Source organism: Carassius carassius, chromosome 40 (genome assembly GCF_963082965.1).
Source record: "Carassius carassius chromosome 40, fCarCar2.1, whole genome shotgun sequence".
NCBI classification, from domain to species: Eukaryota; Metazoa; Chordata; class Actinopteri; order Cypriniformes; family Cyprinidae; genus Carassius; species Carassius carassius.
Genome location: NC_081794.1, coordinates 17,052,976 through 17,071,425, shown reverse-complemented (window position 1 = coordinate 17,071,425; position 18,450 = coordinate 17,052,976). Strand labels below are relative to the sequence as shown.

The window sequence follows — 18,450 nt, the reverse complement described above, 5'->3', positions numbered from 1 at the left end:
ACACAAACTCTGTTCCTTCTTGGCATGTTATAACTATTGAAAATGTTATTATTAAATACTATTACTATATTTACTTAATTTAATGCTGCCTTCCATTCTAGCATCACACCTTAATTCCATGGAATTGGTTTTGAGCCAAAGATCTTGTGATTTCTTAGTTCATTCACATGAATTCTCAAAGCATAGACTAATCAATGATCTAAATATCCTTAGAAAATCCTTTTAAAACAACTCACTTTCTGTAAGTTTTAAGTCTTAGCTTTGAAAGACTATTGCATTCACTAAAAATGAACAGTTTAAAGTGCAACAACATAACAAATGCAGTTTACAAATAAATCAAATTTGTGTTGTGATTGAAAAGGGCATTTTTATGTTTAAAGCATATTAAATCAGTAGATGGCAGTATATCACTTTTAATTATTCCGTAAGGATTAATTGAAACAACTTTACATGAAATAAGAGGTGGGGGTTGTCTTAGCAAACGACCTAAAATTAAAACTACTTTTTATATATTATATATACCTCTATTTAAGTGCGAACGTTAAAGGATATTTTGTCAGTTCGATCCAAATGTCTTCAAATATCAGGAAACAAACACTGCAGTATCCTTCCAGGAATTAAGAAGGTTGGACACATTTTTGCCTAATCTTCCTCATGTGTTTTTTGCTGATTTAGACTTTCTAAAGTCGCATGATTAAGTAATCCACAGAGAGCCCTATATGAATATCAAAGTATCTGAGCACTCTAAGGAGATGAAAAGCATATGTTGCTAGAGTCCAACCACACATGAGCTTCACTGATTGTAAAGGTCAGTAGTTGACACTGTGGCTTACAGGGGGATTTTAAAGAACAACAAGCCTTTGTCACAGGACATGCACCCATGTCACCTGACTAGGTTTCATGAAGGATGAAGGAAGACTCACTCACATGACAGTCAACGCTATCTACTTTCTTAGAAACTACTTATAGAGAAACTCTTTTATTTTCCCCTTATTGTTTACTATATTATAGCTAAATATAATGTCAGGGCGTTTATTAAGAATATGTTTCATTACACTCATAGCCTATAATATATATATTAAAAGTAACAAGCTTTAAATTATTATTATTATTCAGATTATTCTTTCTTTTAATCGGCAATGCTTCCCCATGCAATTGCTCGTTTTTCTAGTTACATAATCGCCCTACATTAGACTACACTACATAGCCTACATATCAAAACACGTTATGCAAGGCACGATCCATACGCGCGAGTTTGCTTTTATGTTGTCAGCACAGACACTTAACGTCTTCATTTGTTTATATATTTTCACTTGAGCCACCAGCTGAGTACTGAGGCTGTCGTCGAGCAGACTACAGTCTGGGGACTGGGGCTGGATGAAGCCCGAATCGTGAACGAGGCGTTCTTTCGAATCGGATCTCTTTTTTATGGAGCTGAACCGGTTCACAAATATCCAAACGATTCATTTATCGAACTGAACAGGTCCAGGAGGAAATTGTTCGGACATGCCCGATTCGCGGTAGTAAACCGAAAGGAGAAGATAACCAGAAAGAGAAGACACGAATTTTAAAAGTGAAGTGAGAATTTAATGAGGCAAAAAGTAAGTTACTTTAATTCGGAAATGCTACAATTAATTTAAAACGAATCTGAAGTATGTTATTGTGCAACATTGTATGTCCTCATTGTTTTATCAACATACGAAAGAGAGTTTTAGTTTTAATAAATATCACTGTACCACGGCCTAATTTCAATGCAAGTTATGATTAAAGTGCTTTTATGCATGTAAAGGCTGAACACACTGAAATTAGATAGGATATTACATTAAGCAAAATATGTTCACCTATTGTTTTCTTCTGCAATTAATTATAACTCTTTTAAACTGCAAAACGTGCCTATATTCGGGTTTATTGTTCGGAAAGTTTCAGTAATATATCAAGCCGGGATATCAGGGACCACCTATGGTCGTAAATACGTAAAATAACGTCTGAATCATCTTTGAACCGATTCTCTGAAACTAACTGTTCAAACGAACCGACTTACTGAATTGATTCAGACATCCCATCACTAGCTGGAATTCGAGCGGGGAAGTGACGCGTTCTTCCAAAGTCTTTCCCCATCCGCATCCGCCGGAACACAGAACTTCGCGCAATTGGAGTCCCTTGATGTCAGTCAACTGCAGCTTTGCCACCAGCACCTCTCCTGATTCTCTTCTCTGCTGCACTTGGCGACCATAACGGCCGTCAGGGAAAGAAATGCCAACGGGATGAGGGGATCGTAGGCCAAGTAAATACAAAATGTTAAATGTTTACGACACATTGACGTGCAGTTTGCTTTTCGATGATCGCAGTTAAGGTTCCACTCGAGTCCCGTCCGTGTGTTTTATCCACCACCGTCTCTAGCCTCGGGAAAATGTACCCGACAATTCTTGATTGCATTTTTTTCACAAACAAAAGAAGACACACGAAAAACCAATAAAAGAGCACGACAGAAGGATCGGTGAGTTTATCTCCCCGTGTGTTGTGAATGCGCATCGATTATTTCATGTTATGGCGAATGTTCGATGTCTTTTAACTAGTTTTTTTTTTCAGTCGGCCCCCTTTCTGATTGTCCGAAGCCGGTTAAACTAAAGCAACCAAGAGACATGTATAGAAACACTTAAAATGACGTACATGAAGTTATTCAACACAGACTTAGATTGGTGATCATCCACATATAATGTGTGCTATTCAGTGGTTCTTATAGCAGGCAACGTGTGGTGACAATCATGAGGATATCCAGAAAAATATCGCTATTTCCTTTCCTGGATTGACTGCTATGCCTCACTGTTAATGCAAAGGCCTACACTAGTCTATTTATTTATGTCAATAAATAAGTAATAGTTTTTTTTAACTGACATAAATTTAGGCACTTGGCAAAGAAAAGTTAGTTAGTTCCTTTATCTGAGGTTTATTAATTGACAAATTTAGGCACATGGCAAAGAAAATGTAATTTCTTTATCCGAAGTTTATTAGGCTTCTTATGAAATGACATAACATGTCAAACAATAGAAATACTTGGTTATAGAGTAAATCCAACCCAAGTTCAGTTCTGTGTGATAAACTTTAAAACTTTTTTTTTTTTTGCTTATTTCTTACATTTCACATTTTCTTCAAATTGCACACCAGAATAGATTATTTAAAATATATATATGAATTTTGAGCTGAGAGAATACATTTTTAATCAGCGTCACAATTTAACTTTAAGGACAATTTTTTGCTGTTATGTGGGCCACTTTTATTAATTTTTTAATACATATGTGACCCGCGAGCACAAAACCAGTCATAAGTAGCACAGGTATATTTGTAGCAATAGCCAACAATACATTGTATGGGTCAAATTTAAAGATCATGTTCCATGAAGATATTTTGTAAATTTCCTACCATAAATCTATCAAAACTTAATTTCTGATTAGTAATATGCATGGCTAAGAACTTTTTTTTTTTTTTTTTTTGCACCCTCAGATTCCAGATTTTCAAATGGCTGTATCTCAGCCAAATATTGTCCTATCCTAACAAACCACACATAAAACATTTTTTTATTTTGCTTTCAGATGATGTATAAAATCTCAATTTCAAAAAATTTACTGACCCTTATTACTGGTTTTGTGGTCCAGTGTCATAAAAAAAACTTTATTAACATTTTATGTTGGATACTATAATTCAATCTGTTAATTCTGAATCTGAACAATTTTGACCGATACTTGTGAAATGAATTCATGAAATTAAATATGAAAGAATCCATAAATAATCCCAAAATATCATAAGACAATCACCACTAGAACTTGTTTTAGAGACAGATATGTGAGGTCTCTACAGTGTCTGCAGGGAAACAAAACCCATACTGAATCTGTTAATAAAAAACCTTAGAATATATTTTATGAAATATGTCAAATGTTAGATAACAGAAATTCACTGTGCAAATTTTAAATATCTGGTATGTTTTTGTAACTTCCGAGAGGCAATTTGCCTTGAACCTTGTTTAGTTTGTTTGAATTTGCAAAAAGTGCACTGATCCAAGTGCTATCAGGTGGGAAATGTTACTCAATATAGGTTTAATGCCTATCTATATGTCCTAAATAGGGGGTTATGACCCATTGTTGCATAAGATATACAGTGGTGTAACTTCAGTAGGCCCATAAAATCTCCTTAAAGTGTGGTTTGTGGAGTTTGAGGATGCCTAGGAATATTTTCTATTTCTGGAGACCTGCCACAGTGCTTAAGTGGGTTGTGGGTGTTCACAAAACAAATTAGCTTCTGAAATATTACCTAGTTCAGGGTATCACAGATACATTCTTTTGACACGCAAGACAATTACCAGAGAGTGAGAGGCTCTAAACTCCTGCTGGCATATTTCTGTGTGCAGAGGTTAAGGCCTGTCCAGATATTTTAGTTGTCTTGAGCAGGGCTTAGACATTGCACCAGACGTTTCCTAGAAAGCTGCATTAAGTACATCAGTAATACTGTACAATGAGGCCTCATTAACTAACATGAACTAACAATGAGCAGTATGTTTTTTTTTTTTTTACAACATTTATTAATTATAGTTAGTGTTAAAAATGTTTAGTGGATTATCTATTGCTTACAGATATTTTTTAAATAAATGTTTGGTAAATGTTGAATTTAACATTAATAAATGCTGAACTAATATAGTTAATGTTAGCAATTGAAACCTTATTGTAAAGTGGTAACATCTGGTGTTAACTTCTTAGTGGCCAGGTTGTATGATTCAAATTAGTCTCAAATATCAATACTTATAGATGTTTATTGGATATTTTATTAAAGAAATTGAGGTTCCTGTGTCTTAAATTTATACTGCATCCTTAAAAATAAAGTTGAATTTTCAGCAGCCGTTATTCTAGTCTTCATAAATCATACTAACATGCTGCTTTGGTTCACAATAACAGCATGTATTTGAGATTATAAATGTTCTGTGACATTATGAATGTCTCTGCTGTTAGTTTTTATTTGCAGAGATGCATTCAAGTGATCAAAAGTATTAATGAAAAAGCAAAATTGGACCCCAAAACTTTTAAACAATAGCGTACATAATGCTGTTAAGTTTTATATTAAATAAAAAAAAACATTTCATGGTATTACATGGATCATAATTGTGTGATCATGTGTTAATTATGGTTCTAAGCTTGCTCCTTGCGTTTAAAAGGAATAGTATATAGTTGAACAGAGATGCCACCTTTTCTTAGAGCAGCTAAAGTATAACACACCATTGCTGAGGCTCGGTCTGTCTTATCTGTTGTGCAAGGAAGTACATCCCACCCTGTCTGTCTGCTATCCAGGGCATGGATGTTATAGTCAACTATATGTACGACTCTACCACTGAGTGTACTCTTATTTTACTTCATATAATACAGATGTTTTTATCATCAGAGAAGGGCATATTTTACATCCAGTAGTTTCTGCAGTTACTGAAGGTGTATGCGGTTGACAGGGCCTCTTTCTTAATCTCATGTGGTGCTCAGACTTTTATCAAAAGTGTTCAGGCACGAACAGCAGGCGAGATCTGTCGGTGAACAGGAGCTGAATTTTTTTGTGAATGTTTGTTTTAAATTACTCTGTAGATTGTGAGCGTCTGTTCGGCATGAAAACGAGGCGGACTGTTCCGGACTGCTTCCTCTTCTGGCGCTTAGGTGCTAGAGATGTCTGGTGTAGAATTTGGCTGCAGTATCAGGTGAAGGGGGGCGAGACCTGGGGGGACAGAGGGGGCTGGGCCCACGCTACCAGGAAGCTGCAACTCTGGGCAAGACTTGTTAGTGTTCTTGGTAGCAGAAACCCAAGCTGAGCAGAGAATAGCATAGTATTTAACAGGCTAATGTTTTGTGATCTGGTGCCAGGATTCATCCACAGACAGTTCTGTTGCATCTTGTAAATGGTAGAACAAGGGGAACACAAGAACAGATCTACTTATCCATTAATATAATCAAACTGGTTAAAGCAAAAACCAAAGTCATGGAGTGCAGAGTAATGAGGGTTTAAATTGGTAAGTACAGAAGTATCAAGAATTGCTAATATTTAATATACATGTATGTGTACGTGTGTGTGTGTTTTCAAACTGCCATTGGAAAAGTATAATTAATGGGGTAAATGTAGGATTTGAAAAAGCCATTCTTAGTATTTGAACTCATCTCATTGCACTACATTTCTGCAGTATGCATTTGCTAAAAAAGCTTGAATGTAATTATTGGGAGGAAAAATTTCTTAAGGTGGGTAAGACTTAAGTATCTGATGATTCTGATATGATTAATAGTTAGGATGTATTCTTGCAGTGGAATCTGTAATTTAATCTTATTTGTAGTAATGTGTTTACTTGTAGCAATGTACAATATACAAGCTCATATCTGTATTTAATTAAATAGAAATTCTAAAGTTCTAACGATTTATAACTACATTACTCAAGTATTTTAAATATTATACATAAAAAATATTACAGAAATTAATGGTTATGAAGTTCTAAGAAAAGGACTGAAAGCAGATTTTCATATTAAGTGAGATATTTAAGATTTTGGATTTCCAGGTTGCTAATCAAGTAATTAAATTTGTTACGCTGATCATGTGAACTCCTATGTACAGACAGTCAGATGTTCTTCAACTGAAGCACAAGATGCTCTTTGGAACAATCTCAAATCATGCTGAGGAAAATGATCATCAGGTTTGACACAGACTTATGGAGTTCATGCAGCTCGAGTACTGCTGTCATTGAAGTAATAGGTGTACAAACCAAGACAAAATCTGCAGATAAGTTATGAAAACTTTTGTATTGAAATAAGAATCATTTTCACTTTGTTACCCATAGACCCTGTGTAGACTAGTTCTTTATTCCATTCCTGATATTATAATATAAGGACTATAATATGTTGTAATAACTTTATAAGTAAGTGTTGTAATATAATTATATACATAAGGATATGGGTATATTGGTTCAACTATATCATCATCTCAATCCTGAATGACAAATTCTGGAGTTATTTGTAGTGTCTGTTTAGCTATGATTTCCACTTGAGGAAGGGGCATTGCCTTTGCCAGTACGCAGTCTCAACCCATTTTTGAGCCAAATATTTTAAAGGTCACGTTTTTTCGTGTTTTTTTTAAGCTTTGATTGTGTTTACAGTGTGCAATATAACATGTTCATGTTTCGTTTTGTAAAAAAAAAACAGTTTTTTCACACAATTAACTTCTGTATACTGCTGTTTTCACTGTCATAAAAATGGGCTGATGTCTTCCTTGTTCTATAAAGTCCCTCCTTTAGAAATAGTTAACGAGTTCTGATTGTGCCAGCGGTTCCTGTGTTGTGATTCGACACCAGCTGAGCGCACGCTGCCCTCCTGGAAACGCAATTGGGCTAGTTTTGGAGTAGTTTTGAGAAGCAAGTGGGCAGGATTTGTTTTGAAAACCTGGCAATCCTGATCTGAACGCACGTGCTGGAGATGTACTTCTAATCACAGAACGCCTTTACTGACGAGATGCGCATGAAAATGGCATTCGATTTTTTGCACAGCCCTTCCATCTAGTTAACAAAGCTAAACAGTATTGCCCTTTGTTTAATAAGTTACAGAAACTGTTAAATGCACCAACTTAAATAATAAAATACACTTACCTTTTGTGGTCCATTAACAACGCCTTCTCCAGACAAAGAGGGAACTGCTCCTTCTTTCAAGAATAATCTTTGTGCGAATCCGGCATTAAACTGATTGAGATTGAGGAAGCTGTCCTCAGCAAAATGTGCTGCACATAGTTTTACATGTGGATTATAATTTTCGGGAACCGAGTTAAACATAAATTGTAACCATTGATCTCGAAGTACAGCGTCCCTGGGAAGGCCAAACAAAGGTGATTGGACTCCAAGAGGAAAAGATTGGACTCGTTTCGACGACATGGCGACAAACACAAACGCAACTCTTCCTCTTTTCCGTGGTAGCGCAACAAGACCACGCCCACCCTTTTTGTGTATTCCTGTGGCCGGAGGTTAGTCAAAAAATGGTTCTAGTGACGTCATTACTGCAGGAACTAGAGGGATGTAGTCGAAACTGGTCGTTCGATGTAGGCAAATTCTGTTACATAAAATATCTCGCTTGGCATTGAACTTTGAGCTTAAAATTTTTACAGCTATTATTTATACTCTAACAACAACATTACACACTAACTAAAGTTTGAAACGTGGGATCATGAAGAATGGGACCTTTAAATAGTTTTGTTTGTTCTTGGGGGTGCGGTTCTATCTCTTAGCCACACAAGGGAGCCCCACAGCCAAATATGAGCCTCCCCTGTGTCACTTGCACAGTATAAGAATAAGAAAACATTATGGATGATGGATACATTTGACAAAACAGCCGGATTCATTACATCATGTATGTGTTATAGGTTATTGCCAAGATTACGATTGCATAAAATATTATATACACATCATTCTAAGACATATTTACAATTCATTTACATGAAAACCCCTAAGGTATAACATTGCATGGTTAAAGGGTGTACTCTAGTTTTGGACTTTTGCCTTTGGGTGTTCAAAAGACAGTATTTTGAAGATCTCCACAGTTGGTGTATGTGTTGGGAAGGTGTTGACTTCAGGTGATAGACTTGGCCTTTGAGACCAGAGTGCACTAGGAAGTTAATGTACATTCACTCTGTTGTGCCTCCCAACCATGTTTGCCAAGGCTAGCTAGGTTATATAATATCAATTTGCCACAGTTCTAGTCATTTCAGTAGTGCTAACGTTGGTCATGCAATACTTTTTGCGCAACAGTCTTGTTTCAATATGTATGCAACTTTTCTGATTGAGAATCTAGGCAAAAAACAAATGACCCTTGGCTTCATATTTAGCGCGAAGTTTCACAGAATACATCTTAATGAACTCTTTGACCCTTTTCATGAACCCTTCTGACCACCCTGCACCACAATTTCACATATGTAGTACAAGCTCATTCTGGAAGTGTAGCAAGTTTCTCAGTTTGGGGGAAAGGTTAGGCTTGTTGGCCTCTGCACATTGTTGCCATAGCTGCACTGCCAGATCTGAACTTTGATTTATGGTCATCCTTTATGCTCTCAGACTGGCTTTGACAGGGTAACCAGAGGAAAGATGGGCAGAAAAGACAGAAGGGAGTTCCTAAGATTTTGCTTCATGTCCACTCATCTAACGTACTGACATTGAGCAGCAGGTTCTGCCAAAATGTCACCATGTCCAATATTTAGAAACATGAATGGAGTTGAAGGTTTAAAAGTACAAGGGTATTATGACTTGCTGTCCTTAAATCTTGTAGCTCATCCAGTTAAAAGAAAATGTAAATTCTCAATTAAAGTTGAGATACCTCGCCATTTAGCTATTGTAAGCACATTTATTACTTTTACTGCATTTACAGTCAGCTAACCTGATGAACACTAGCACAAAGATTAATCCACCATGATATTAAAGCAACAAAAAATCTCTCTCTCTCAGTTCAGGAGTTGGAATTTGGAAGTTTGGTTTGGATGAGTTTGGACAAGACTGGGCTCGAGCTGAAGTCTGTCTCAAGTCCAAGACCATATTTTCAGGAGCATTTGAACTGGGCCTTACTCAAATTAGCTGGTCTCGTCTAGTCGTAGAAAATATAGTCTCGTACTCATCCTTGAGATGGATTCAATTATTGTAACACTGCAAACAAGCTTTGTATGTTGAAAATTTCTATAATTTTAACTAGGCAGTTCTTCAGAATTGTCTTCACCTCCCATCCCTAATCAATATCAGAATCCTTTCTGATACAAGTTGCAGATTTTCTGTCAGCATCACAAGTCATAAGTTGGTCAAACTGTAATTTGTAGGACATTACAGTAGACATGACGCCTAGCAGCCTCTAAAAAAAACATGACACCCATCCTTTTCCTCTCCACTATCTGAGAGAAGAGGAATAATCCACTATAGCTCTTTCTCCCTACTGACCTAAATTCTGTTGTTCTTTTTATCAGGAGACTTGATGAACTATCATTAATTATTTATGGCAGTTTCTCTCTCTAGTTAAGGCTTCTCTTGTTGTGACATATTTTACATTAAATAATTTAAAGTCCTAGTTTTTGATAGCAAATTAATGCATTTTGTGGGGGCTTTTTTATATTATGTTATTGGTTTTATTACTATTTATTTATTTAAAAAATTTGCAACTCACTTGTCTTTGCATAGAAAGATATGCTCTTTGGTTATACAGCTTGCTTTATGTGTTCATAGGTGGAAAGCTTATCATGTGAAAGGATGGGTTAGCCATAGTATATGTGCTCAATAAAAAAAAAAAAGCTAGTTTTTTTGAGTTCTTGAGCTCATGCTTCACCTGGAGGCTATCACTCTAATTTTTGCAGACTCACGTTTGGCCTTTTCTGACTTTTTGGTCTGCTCCATCATGGTGTTACTTCTACAATTACATGTGAATAACTGCCAGTGAACAGTTACTTAGCCCAAACACAGATTCATGCTTATGATTGGGAAGAGTGCATAAGCTGTTTCAAGAATATTAAAGTTAAGGCCAAATAAAAAGTTCTTTTACACTGTGATTAAGGGAGATAGTATTTTCAGAGATCATGCAAAATCTCTCAGTTCATTAGATGCTGAGTGCTCTGCTATGGCGGGTCAGAAAAAGACAGGCCTATACCGGCATTGTAACTCAGCCCACGGCAGCATGTTGACTGGGAGCAGTTCCATGAGTTCATTTTTAGCGCTGGCCTTGAGTCTCAGTGAGCCTGCCTGGCAACACTTTAATCACTTAGGCCCTGTTTACACCTGGTATTAACATCCATCTTGGGTGATGCAATCCTAAGTGGTCAGTCGAGAAAGATTGCCGTATTCACCTGAAATTAACATGATGGTCTCCTGTGGCCACTTATGATTGCATCATGTATTGAGTGATTATCACTCCTTGTTGATAAATCATAAAAATATAATGACTTTCCAGTTGTAATGCTTGTTTTGTTTTGTTTTTGAGTATGTTAATGTCTTATTTCAATGTTAATTAATATTCAGTTGTGCTAGATCTGTAACTGTGTGAGTTAACATTAATTCGCTATCGTAGCCATTATGCAATTATTTTAGGAACTTATCTTTTTATATATATATATATATATATATATATATATATATATATATATATATATATATATATATATATATATATATTGGTAAGTCTTTAATATGTTGGAATCATTTAAATTAAAGGTTTCTTAAAAAAAAATACTGATTTGGCTGGCAAAGTATAAATATGTTTAAATTGTTTAAGGAATTGATTGTTCAGGTTATTTATGGATGGCTTAAGTTACTACACAATAGGGCTGCACGATATTGGGAAAAAATGACATTGCAATATTTTATTTTTCTGCGATATATATTGCGATATGAAATCTAATCTAATTTTTTCTTACAAACAAAAATGGGATGAGCACACTTAAATTCTCATTTTAAATGATTTAAAAATGATTTAAACATCGACACCATCGTGTCAATTGATTAATATGCGCGAGGGAGAGAGCAAGACAGTGTTGTTTGAAGACGGTGAGCGCGCGTCCGGGGCTCGCTCGCTCGCTCTCTCTCTCTCTCTCTCTCCCTCTGTCTGTCTCTCTCTCTCTCCCTCTGTCTGTCTCTCTCTCTCTCCCTCTGTCTGTCTCTCTCTCCCTCTGTCTGTCTCTCTCTCTCTCTCTCCCTCTGTCTCTCTCTCTCTCTCTCCCTCTGTCTCTCTCACGCTCTTTCTCTCTCTGGCGCTCTCTCTCTCGCGCTCTCTCTCTCTCTCTCAGCACTGTTAGGCCGGTGACACACTGGCTGCGTGGTGTGAGCGTCGCGTGTCTGAAGCGTCCCAGAAGCGTGGCGGATTCTGTGTCTTTACACACCAGAAGCGTGCCTGGCGCGGCGCTGGCGCGCTGCTGCTGTAGAGGGAGACAGTTGACAGACCAGGCTCTTGTCTTCATGACAACAATATCAACTTTTTTTTACACACCTACACCTACGCCTACTGATAAAGGACACCGTCAAAAGTATTGACGGCTAAATAGATTGTTTGACAGGTGCAATATTTGAAAATCGATAATTATTTATTTTTTAAATTACATTTATATCTGAATTTGTCAACCTATAGACTTTCAAATATCAAAATATCATGAATTCATATGTATTTGTGTACAAAATGACATAAAAACACATTTTCCTATTATATTTTGCCTGGAAACGCTTTCAACACGCGCGCGTGTCGCGGTAAAAATAGGCGTCGGTTCTATTTCTAGCATGCAGGCGTTTTCCGCGCGGCTCGAGCCGGGCCTGCTATGTGACTATCGTGGACTCGTACATCGCGATATCAATGCTTAAACGACACATCGTGCAGCCCTACTACACAAGCAAAGTGGTCAAATTTGTTTCTGACTTCCTCTGAACGTGGAAGAAACAGTTAGGAAGAGTAACACTTATATTTAAAATTATTAACTTGTGATGGGATTACCCAAGATAGACGTCTAAATGGACCTTAGTCAACCCATATGCACCCACCAATGTCTGTGCTTCCTCTGTTTTTTTGCACTTATAACTAAATGGTTTTCATCTCATTGGGATTTGTCATCATGTACTAATAGAAGACTGACTTTTTGTTCCAGATCCAGGTGCCCCCGCCTCATGGAGAAGGTTGGCAAGGTGTGGAGCAACCTTAAGAAGGGATGCCAATCTCTGCTCCACACAGATGAGGGTTCTCGAATTGAAACGCCACCACAGCTTCAACCACAAAGAGACCAGAGTGTGGACAAGGCCCGGGGAGACATCACACTGGAGGCTGCTAGTCCCTCTAGTAGTGTGGAGGCACTCCCTCTAGTGGCATGGAGGACCGGTGGGAGTGTGACACGACAAGGCCATAACTGTGTAGTGGATGTACCCCAGATACTAGAGATCACAGTCGAGCAGGATACCGAAGATGCTCGTGTTCCCTTGGGTGCCCGCAGAGACTCTTACTCACGTCATGCACCTTGGAGTGGAAAGAAGAGACACTCATGTTCCACTAAGGCTCAGAGCTCTCTAGAGACCACAGATCGGCGATCAGGCCGGTCTCGTCGCAGACATGGGACTGGTAGCAGCTATGAGGAGCTGGAGTCAGGGGGAACACGCTCTCTACGACAGCAGATACATGATACAGTGGGCCTGTGCCTCCCACTGCGCTCATCCTCTCGGAACAGTCACCTTCCACCACCCAAACGTAAGATACAAATCACAGAGCTGATGCTGGAGACATGCCCCTTTGCACCAGGATCAGACCTTGCCCGAAAATGGCACCTCATTAAACAGCACACAGCACCAGTCCCAGTGTCACCAGTAGATTCATCCTCAGATGCTTGCGGTGCTACCTGTGCATCACCGGAAGATGAGGAGGAGCGTTTGAGAGAGAGGAGACGACTCAGCATCGAGGAGGGTGTTGACCCACCTCCAGATGCCCAAATCCACACAGTGGAGGCTGCCACAGCCCCTCAGGTTTCCCTTTATAAACTGGGACCTAAGTTGGCCCCTGGAATTGGTGAGGCCCTAGGTGATAGCCGGGGGGCAACAGCAGCTAACTGTGATTCTGAGGATGAGGATACCACCACTCTTTGCTTGCAAGCTCGCAGGCCCAAGCAGCGACATGCTTCGGCAGAGGGCCACCTGAGCAGCAAGCAACAGGGGCCTTGGAAGGTACACACTCAGATTGACTTCATCCACTGCTTGGTTCCAGATCTGCTACAGATCACAGCACTTCCCTGCTACTGGGGTGTGATGGACCGTTATGAGGCTGAAGCGCTGCTGGATGGTCGGCCCGAGGGAACCTTTCTCCTGCGAGACTCTGCTCAGGAAGACTACCTATTTTCCGTTAGCTTCCGCCGCTATGGCCGTTCACTGCACGCACGCATTGAGCAGTGGAATCACAACTTCAGCTTTGATGCACACGACCCTTGCGTGTTCCATGCAGCCACCGTCACGGCACTCTTGGAACACTACAAGGACCCTAGCGCTTGCATGTTCTTTGAGCCATTGCTCACTTTGCCTCTGCACCGGAACTTCCCATTTGGCCTGCAAAGTCTGGCTCGATCAGCCATTTGTAATGGGATCACCTATGATGGCATCGGTGCACTGCCACTGCCCCTTGCTCTGCAGGATCACCTCAGGGAGTATCACTATAAGCAGAGGGTGCGCGTACGCTGGCTTGAGAGGGAGCCAGTCAAGGCCAAGTGAGGCAGGGCAGATACTTCTCAGCTCTCCAATAGGAGTAGTGCGTTCAGCACTGTGCAGAGGTGGAGGAATTACAGTTTTTTTTTTTTTGAGGGGAGGGGGGGGGTTAAGGGTTTGAAAGGAGGGACCTTAAACTGAAACCTATATAAGCTTCTATCATTTTTTATCATCACTCTAACAAACAAAGAAATTACATATACAGTGGCTCTCCAGTGTGCACATTTCACTTCAGCTTCTGGACTTTGAAGAAGCACTAGAGGTCTTAGTCTCCTTTTTCCTTTCCCTCAGTTCCCATGGCTGTGGGGGAATCTGCAGATACATATATTTTCATGCGCCTTCACTCTTTCACTGCTTGACTATGTGGTTTATAGCCTTTCCATTTTATTTGTTTTGTACCATTCACCTGTTCTTAATTCCCTTGCATTAAATATGCATTGTTAATGTTTATTCAAAGTAACATTGCGGACAAATGTTGAAGGGAGGGGAAATGAAGGGTGATGTTAAAATATTGCTTTTCCAGCTTCTTTCATCATCCTTAGCTTTCATGGTGCTCTGTCAGTGGTTCCTATGGTAACATCCTGCGCTCATTCCGTTGTTAAAGGAGGAGGCGTTCTAGAGCAGGACACAGAAAGGCTTTCACCTTGCCTAGTTGAGAACGTGATGGAGAAATCCAAGATGGATTGACCTTAAACTGTGTGTCCAGACAGCTTTTGGGAATGCGTTGCAGTGGAGAGAAGGGATCTGTGGTGTTCTGCTTCCAGGAAGCTATAAGGATGATGTGCACAACGTGACACGGTGTGATGTGATAGTGCTTGGTTTTAAAAAAACATAGTTACTCCTTCGTTCTGTTGCTGTCAATGTTTTGTAATCATTAATTCCTACCACTAATTGCACAGGGAGGGTTGACTAATTCTGTTTCGTCTTTTTTTTTGTATTGTTTTGAATGTTCTATCAGAGACCTGGAAATAGGGCGCTGGTTGAGAGCACTTTAACTTAACTGTGCTTATGTTAGTTGGTGAAGCAGAGGCAATACATAAACCTGCTACACTGGGACCATTGTTTTTAGGCATAAACACCCTCCTTTATAGATATAGACAGTCTACTTTCACTTTGTCTAGCCCATATTATTCTAGAGAGGACAGAGTACGTTTTGAGGTGACCCCATCAGTGCCATTGGATTTGGGTCAAGCTGGCTTGTTTAGCTTGATTTTGGGATGATTTTGTAATTGATTATTTGGATAATTCACCCAAAAATGAAAATTCTCTCATTGATTATGCAGCCTAAAGACCTCTGTTCATCTTCAGAACACAGATAAAGATTTTTTTAATGAAACCCAAGAGCTTTCCGACCCTACATAGACCGCAACAAAAACCACTTTCAAGACCCAGAAAGGTAACAAGGACATCATTAAAATAGTCCATGTGACTTCAGTGGTTCAACCATAACTTTATGAAACTGCAAGAATATTTGTGTGCAAAGAAAACAAAAATAATGACTTAACTCCACAATTTCTTCTTATGCGTGTCAGTCTTTGATGTGTATTCACAAGAGTTCACCATGTGGTGCTGCTGATGCATAAAATTTATTCTCGTAGCTTCATAACATTCAGATTGATGATGTCGCATGCATTATTTTGAACATTGTCCCTACTACCTTTCTGGGCCTTGTGTTGTGTTGCTGTCTATGCAGGGTCAGAAAGCTCTCAGATTTCATCCAAAAATATCTTTATTTGTGTTCTGAAGATGAACAAAGGTCTTACAGGTTTGAAATGACATGAGGGGGAGTTATTAATGACAGAATTTTTTTTTTTAGGTGAACTATCCCTTTAATGATCTGTAGTACATTAAGAAGATTATTTTTTTGAAAGCAAGAGTATAATCACATTATTGGCCCCTAGGCCAAGACCAGCTTCTTTTTCACTTTAGAATGAGCCATATCCGCACTTGAATTTCTTTGACTAAAATGAGGGATTTCAAATACAACAGTTGTTTTTGATGAATGCTGGAAAAAGGAAAAGACAGATTTCTAACTTTCGTGCCCTTTGCCCCATCTGTTTAGTCTAGAAAAAGACCTAGATCACTTTAGCAGTGTGCCTTCATACATCTAAAGCTTTTAGATCATCATATGGTGCATTCAGTGGATGGGTTGCTAACAGTTATCCTATTGGAAAAAACATGTTTTCCAGTGACTGTTCCTGCACTGAGTGCCAATGGCGCTGTGAGACATCCTCTTGATGTGCCTGGTGCTGATGTATGATGTATTTTGAGTACTGCTAGGAATATGACTATTGAGTCCCACATCTTTCTGACTTGTTTTCGATTGATGAGATCAGGTAGAACTGCCAAATGCTCAGCTCAGGCTCACAACACCTAAACAGCAGTGTGGTACCATGCGACTATAACCAGCTTTGTGTGCTTGTGTGAATGTGTTGCACTGCCCCTGACCTCCCCGTCAACCGCAAGAGACTTCTGCTGATATGAAAGGTTTTGTGTTTTCCGTTCCTCCCAGGCAACACTAATCCACAGTCTATCCTGATGCATTTAAAGTCGTCTTCCTGCACGTTATCCCGCTGAGTCTTTTTCCTTGCACAAGAATGGATGTCAGGGTCATTCTGGGAAGAATTCAAAGACCCGAGGAGGGAACTTTGGGGTGATGCTGACTCACCACTGTGTGGTGTGTTCCCTCTCACCTCCTCTCTTTCTGCATGGTGTGGGTGAAATTAGTGCAATTTAGACAAAGCCTTGGCTTAGATGGAGGTTATGAAGCAGGTTTCAGGTTGACATGGCATCTGAAGGGGCCAGCTGTCCTGCTAACCACTCGCCTGTAAAAGTGTCATGCTTGGCTTCGCTCCAGACACTCCTCACTGCACTAACTCATGAAACTTGATGTGAACCTACTCATACCTGTGTGTACCAATTTTCATCAGGGATGGAAAATATGCTCAGTCAGATGGGGGAAGAGATGGGGTCCTGGTGCCTCTTCTCTCTCCCCCAGTTTTCCCTAGTTTTACTAAAGACGTAATGGATTAATATATATATATATATATATATATATATATATATATATATATATATATATATATATATACATGCAGATTTTTTAATAAAATATTTTTAATATTAGTAACTGTAAAGAAATGCAATAATGTTCTTGGGCTTAGCTCTAATGGTGACCCTTCTGAAAACTGATATGAATTGTCTGGGAAGACGGTCTCCTTTGAAATTGTCTTCAGGTTAGGATCATTATGTTCACATCATGAGACAAATGGACATGGTGCAATGTGTTATGAAGGTATGAGAAAGATACTAAGGATTAATGTGACCAAAGGTTTAAGTTTGTTGAAAAAATGTCAGTGCGATAGCTTTTAGATACCATCCTCACAAAATGATTACAAAAACGTTCCAAGGTAAATGTTTTCAAAGTTAAAAAGGGCCTTGTTTAAGACCCCAAAGGTGCAAATTGGCTCACTGTATAGATTTATTTACTTTCAGAAGTGCCTTTTCTTACCCTTTCTTCAAGGTAGTCTGGATAATTTGCATGTTGCAGCAAATCAAAATTCCCTGTTGTAGAAAATGTAACAAAAACATATGCATTAGTTTTATTTGTTTTTATACAAGCGTGTAGTTGGGTGCCACAAGAAAGTTGAAAATCTCTCAAAGAATTAGCCTGCACAAAGCTTTTAATCTCCCATATTTTAGTGTCCAATTTAAGATCTGGATATGCTATCAGAACAATGTAGTTAAACATGATTATCAAATATTTATAGACCATCATGTGTATGATTGACTCAAGTGATCAGTCAGCGTGGATGGAGACTTCATAATTAAAATAGATAAAAGGTCATAATTCTCAGATGTGATACTAATGCTTAGATTGGCAGCATGTTGCCTCACACGATATACACCTATCAATACGCTGGTGTAGCTGGAATTTATTTTAGAAAGTAACAAGACTGTTAAAATTTTAGAAAGAAAATGATTTTGTGTGTAGAGCCTTGCACATTACCTACAGGAAAGATTTTCTGTTCAATGTTATTTGATATGTTCACAAACTATAGGGAGGTTGTGTTTGACAATGTTTAGACAGAAATCAAAGACTGGCTGTCCAACTTGTATTCAATTCTGTTGAATCTGTTTCAGATTCACTACATCACAAGCATCATTATGGTAACTATGTTACTGTAAAGCTCTATATGCACATTTGTTTTATA

General features: G+C 38.7%; 1 protein-coding gene across 2 annotated transcripts; it reads left to right on the top strand.

Moving 5' to 3' along the window:
- The first annotated feature begins 1,490 nt into the window (after positions 1-1,490).
- LOC132122235 (suppressor of cytokine signaling 5-like) lies at positions 1,491-17,269 on the top strand. Of its 2 annotated transcripts, none has more exons than XM_059532244.1 (2): positions 1,491-1,601; positions 12,646-17,269. In XM_059532244.1, the coding sequence occupies exon 2, from the start codon at positions 12,665-12,667 to the stop codon at positions 14,240-14,242; it is 1,578 nt and encodes a 525-aa protein (XP_059388227.1). In that variant the 5' UTR covers positions 1,491-1,601; positions 12,646-12,664; the 3' UTR covers positions 14,243-17,269. The 2 variants fall into 2 exon arrangements, with proteins under 2 accessions (XP_059388227.1, XP_059388226.1); XM_059532243.1 differs by lacking the exon at positions 1,491-1,601 and adding an exon at positions 2,112-2,497.
- Positions 17,270-18,450: the final 1,181 nt, after the last annotated feature.

Excerpts from the sequence above, each read along its gene's own strand:
- LOC132122235 (XM_059532244.1), top strand. The coding sequence starts at position 12,665 with ATGGAGAAGGTTGGCAAGGTGTGGAGCAACCTTAAGAAGGGATGCCAA.